The sequence below is a fragment of the Micromesistius poutassou genome (genome assembly GCF_964030765.1).
Source record: "Micromesistius poutassou genome assembly, chromosome: 23".
In the NCBI taxonomy this organism is placed as follows: Eukaryota; Metazoa; Chordata; class Actinopteri; order Gadiformes; family Gadidae; genus Micromesistius; species Micromesistius poutassou.
The window spans coordinates 6,362,591-6,367,590 of record NC_140293.1 but is presented as its reverse complement, the minus strand read 5'-3'; the positions used below and the strand labels follow the sequence as shown (position 1 = coordinate 6,367,590).

Here is a 5,000-nt window from a genome sequence, read left to right as displayed (position 1 = left end):
ACTTCAACAATTCACAAGACTGTGTGTGGTAGTCTGGGTATTACTCCCTCTCTACATACACATACCCCGTTGTGTGTATGTGTGCGTGTGTGTGTGTGTGTGTGTGTGTGTGTGTGTGTGTGTGTGTGTGTGGTGTGTGTGTGTGTGTGTGTGTGTGTGTGTGTGTGTGTGCATACGTGTGAGTGGAACGACGACTAAATAGCCATCACAATTGGAGCATTTATCGTCCATTAGAGTCATTTTGGGAATTAAATTGTATCAATGAATCCCGAAATCTCACATAAAACGGGGGGTCTGAACAGCGTCCACATTTCCCTGTTCGCCTTGTCCCCCCCCGCTGTGAGACACATGTGACAGAGTGGTGGAAGGGGAAGGAACAGAAAGGGCAGAGGAAGAAAGAAAAAGAACACACACACATGTTCGAACAGAATGCAGGGAACATTTTTCATGCTGCAACTCTGTAAAGAAAATGGCCATCATCGGCAGAGTAGCGTCTCTCTCCCTCCCTCCCTCCCTCTCGTTCCCTCGCTCACTCCCTCTCTCTGTTCCCTTCTTACCCTCCCTCCCTCTCCCTCCCTCCCCCTCCCTCTCTGTAACCCTCCCTCCGTCTCTCGTACGACCTTGGGTGAAAGACGGCTCCCATTCAAATAACTGTAGAAGGGTTTCAGGGGTTAAATAATGGAGGAGGGGGTTCTGTTTCAGCTGGTGTGAAAGGGGGAGCAGTAAAACTTTTATTCATCACAGGGTGACACTCTAGAGAAGCTAATGATTCATGGACTTTGGCGGGGGGGAATTAGGTTGAGGTGGTGGTGATGGAGGAGGGAGAGGGGGGGTGGGGGGGGTGTCAGGGGGTGTCAGGGTGTGATGCGAAGCGGAGACTGAGAGAGAGAGAGAGAGAGAGAGAGAGAGACAGAAGGGGGGCTCAATGGGGTTTGAAAACTGTTGTCACACATCAGCGGACAGGTGTCTGATGTCAAGTAACTCAATCCCTTAAAGGTTTTCTTTCTTTCTTTTTATCCGAGGGATTTGACGGCCAGACTGCAGCCGGGGAATATGGAATCCCCCCGGAGACCCCACACGGCCACTAGGGGGGTTTTGATTAGGAGTAATAAGGTGTGTGTGTGTGTGTGTGTGTGTGTGTGTGTGTGTGTGTGTGTGTGTGTGTGTGCCCTTTGTGTGCGTAAGCCATGTATTTTCCCCAACGTCATGTCATAATCAGTATCAGCAGCTAATCTTGCACTGTGTGTATTTAGGTATTGATCTGATCATTAAAAAAAAACACACAATTAATTGTGCGTTTATTTTTTGCAACACACAGCTGGGTCAACACGTGCAGGGTACCATGGGGTCTGTTCAATGCACCAGGCATTGTCCCTGTGTATTCATTGCTCCACTGGGTTCCTTGGACCACACTGCAGCACTGATAACGTGAATGGAGCGCGCCCGTAATTAATGTTATGAGCTCCACCTGTGTTTGCCCCGCTATTGCGATACTTTGTGGGGAAGAAAGGAGAGAAGGCAACGGGAAAAACACACCAGACAAAACAGACCCAAAATCATCGGTCCCGCCTTTGTGTCGAAACCACACACAAACATGCGCACACACAGACACACAATGACTGAATGCCTCGGGCATCCCGCCCATAAAGGGAGTCTGTTTCAGAGAGTGAGCGAGAGAGTGGAGGTGTGTGTGTGGGGGGGCGGAGGTGTGGTGGGTGTGTGTGTGTGTGTGTGTGTGTGTGTGTGTGTGTGTGTGTGTGTGTGTGTGTGTGCGCGTGTGCGTGTGTCCGCTTACATTCAGCGTTGGCGAGGTGCATCAGCAGAGCCAGGAGCAGCGACAGCAGCAGAACCTTGGGCGCAGGCGTCGGCCCGGTTACGGCTCTGCGCATGGTGGGACAGCTGGGCACCTGCATGCTACTGGCAGCCTCGTGGCGCGCTGGCTCACAGAGCCCTGGGAGTCAGGTCTGGTCCGATCGCTCAGATGCAGGGTATTCACAGCCTGCAAGGAGGAGAGAGGAGAGGAGAGAGGAGAGGAGAGGAGGAGAGGAGGAGATGAGGAGGAGAAGAGAGGAGGAGGATGGAGAGAGGGGAGATGAGGAAGAGAGAAGAGAGAGGAAATGAGGAGAGGGATAAGGGGAGATGAGGAGGAGGAGAGGAGAGGAGATGAGGAGAAGAGAAGAGGAGATAAGGAGGAGGATAGAGGGGAGATGAGGAGAGGAGATGAGGAGAGGAGGAGTTGAGGAGGAGAATAGAAAGGGGATGAGGAGGAGAGGAGATGAGGTTAGACGGGAGAGAAGGAGGGAATGATAAAGGAGGGAGAGGGAGAGGAGGAGAGAAGTGGAGAGAAGGAGAAAGAATAGAATGCGTTAGACAAAGCTGTTTGGCTGCATGGGTTTTATCTCTCCCTGCACATTTGTGTCATCCCCTTGCAGCCCCCACACACACACACACACACACACACACACACACACACACACACACAGAAAGTCGGGGCTGCGGCTGACAGGGAAAGAGGAAGGGGCTGATGTGCTTGCGGGCTACGTTCTGACACTCCTCTAAACGGAACAGTCACTTTGCACACTGCCGGACGCGCACGCCGACACTAAATGTGTGTGTGTGGACGTATATGTACGCCCTGTGTGTGTGTGTGTGTGTGTGTGTGTGTGTGTGTGTAGGGGAGCAGGGGAGATAACTTGCACACATGTCTCCCACTCTCTATGCAGAGGTTGTGAAGGCAGAGAGCTTTATTCTTTGGCTGTTGGCTCAGATCAGTGATGGCATGCCGTGGATCTGAACACAGCCCGGCATTTTCATTTCATTACAACTTTGTGTGAGAACATTGTTCATCCATCCCTCAGCAAAATGAAGCCGTTTGTACCCAACGTGAAAAACCAAAGCCATAATGCAAATAACAAGATTATTATTATTATTATTATTATTATTATTATTATTATTTATTAATTACAATACTTGATTACCAAAGCATGATATACATATTTTTTACATTGTTATAATACTAATTATGCTTTAGGATTCAGACAGAGAGAACGCTAATGTTAATAGATCGCTGGTAGAGTGCCTTAACGCTATAATACATCAGTTGTACAACTGCAGGCTGCTGAACAGATGCCTACAATAGCAAACGGACGTCTACTCAATTCTCCTCCCATAATGCAGTGCCACAAGTGAGAAACCCAGTGGGCTCTGACACATCATACCCCCATCTATTCCCCGATCCGGGGGCCTTAATAGCCTGGAGTGCCTTTAAATGGATTAGAGGTAAAATTAAGTGTACTCCAAATCTATACAACGTGATAAAGCAGCCTAGCCTTTACACCAGCGGTTCTCAAAGTGTGGGGCGCGCCCCACTGGTGGGGAACAGAGACGTGACAGGTGGGGCGCGACAAACGGGAGGAAATTTCACTGAAAACTCCACATTTCTTATGGTAGGAGTGAAGGCTTGACAGTAGGGCTGGGCGATATGGACCAAAAGTCATATCTCGTATTTTCAAGCAGAATGTCGCTATAAGATATATACATGCTATAAAATAAGTGCTGTCGCCGCGCTCCAACTCGTCATTCTACATCGGGGGCGCCGCGTCGCTGTGCTCGTTAACCTGCCTGTAGGCCAGGGTGGCTAAACATTTTAAATTTAGTCAGTCAAAAACAGTCGGAGCAAGATGTGGCAAATACATGTTTCTCGCTGAAGGGGATTTTAAAAAGTGACGCGAGCGGAAGAGCGGGGGCTGGGGGCAGAGCGTGTGTGAGCCAGAGGCAGAGCGGGACGGAGAGACGGAGTCCTGCACGGCTCTCATTTTGCAAACCCGCACCCGTCCTTATACCCGCACAACTTAAAACCACATCCGACCTGAATATCAGATCCAGCACCGGAGAAGTCTCGCTCTCTTGCTGCGCGGGACGCACTGAGCAGGGGTGGCGAGGATAAATCTGTCAATCTGAGCGATATTGGGAAACGAACGACCGTGCTTCTCCCCACCGCGATCACACACCGACAGAGTCGTCTTTAGGTGTTGTAATCAAGCAGCAGCTTCGTCCCGATTCAGAGCCTCGTCACTGGACATCCTCCCCGTCCCATAGCGTGTCCGCTGACACTCCAGCTCTCTTCTCGGCCGGGGGGCACTGCTCGCATATTTTGTAGATGTGTCACTAATAATGATTTTTTTTTATATTTGAAATAGGCCTACATTTGAACATTTTAAGCTTGCAGCTTTGCAGCCACTCATGCAGGTATAGGTCTCATGAGTTCAATTGCTCACCTGTCTTGCCAAATGCATTGCTCGTCTTTTTTTATTTTTTTTTACCAGATTGCAAAGTGGCACTTTTATTTTCTCTTTTTCTGAACTTGATACAAGTCTTGACACAGCTGCACTTTTATTTTCTCTATTGTTGAACTTGCTGTTATTTGATGTTATTGAGTTAGAATTTAGATACAACATGATGTAACTTGATGTTACTTCAATAAATGTGGAGATGTTAAGCTTGGCGTATTTCGTTAGCGTTGTGTTGGGGCGATGGGGGCAGGTGGGGCTTGAACATTCCCCCTTGTCCAAAGTGGGGGGTGACCGAAAAAGTTTGAGAACCACTGCTTTACACACACACACACACACACACGACACACACACACACACACACACACACACACACACACACAAAGGGTACACAAGCCCATCTTTCAAATCGGTTCAAGTGCTACTTTAACAACAAACGCGATCCGTAAGACATAGTAGGGGAAGTGTTGGCATTTGCGTCGGCCGCCACGGAGCCTTTAGTGGGGAATGGCCCAGCGGCAGGCGGCAGAAATCAATCCGACACAGTGAGCTAGTATTAGCCGCCGCTTGGCTCCATCCCTTGTCATCCATTTCCTTTAAGCCAGCGTTTGATCCTGAGAGATGGATGCTCTATCTTAGCCGCCTCCGCCGCCGCTACGGCTATGGCTAACCCCCACCCCCCCTGCTGCCGCCGCCGCCGCCTCCACCTCC

The 5,000-nt window shown here is 49.8% G+C and overlaps 1 protein-coding gene across 4 annotated transcripts in view; it reads right to left on the bottom strand.

Moving 5' to 3' along the window:
* Positions 1-5,000, bottom strand: part of ptprda (protein tyrosine phosphatase receptor type Da) — a 98,610-nt gene that overhangs the window by 91,387 nt on the left and 2,223 nt on the right. For all 4 annotated transcript variants that reach the window (XM_084487179.1, XM_084487180.1, XM_084487181.1 and 1 more), the window contains exon 2: positions 1,796-1,999. In XM_084487179.1, coding sequence (XP_084343305.1) covers positions 1,796-1,913 — 118 coding nt within the window. In that variant the 5' untranslated portion in view covers positions 1,914-1,999. The remainder of the gene's footprint in view (positions 1-1,795; positions 2,000-5,000) is intronic.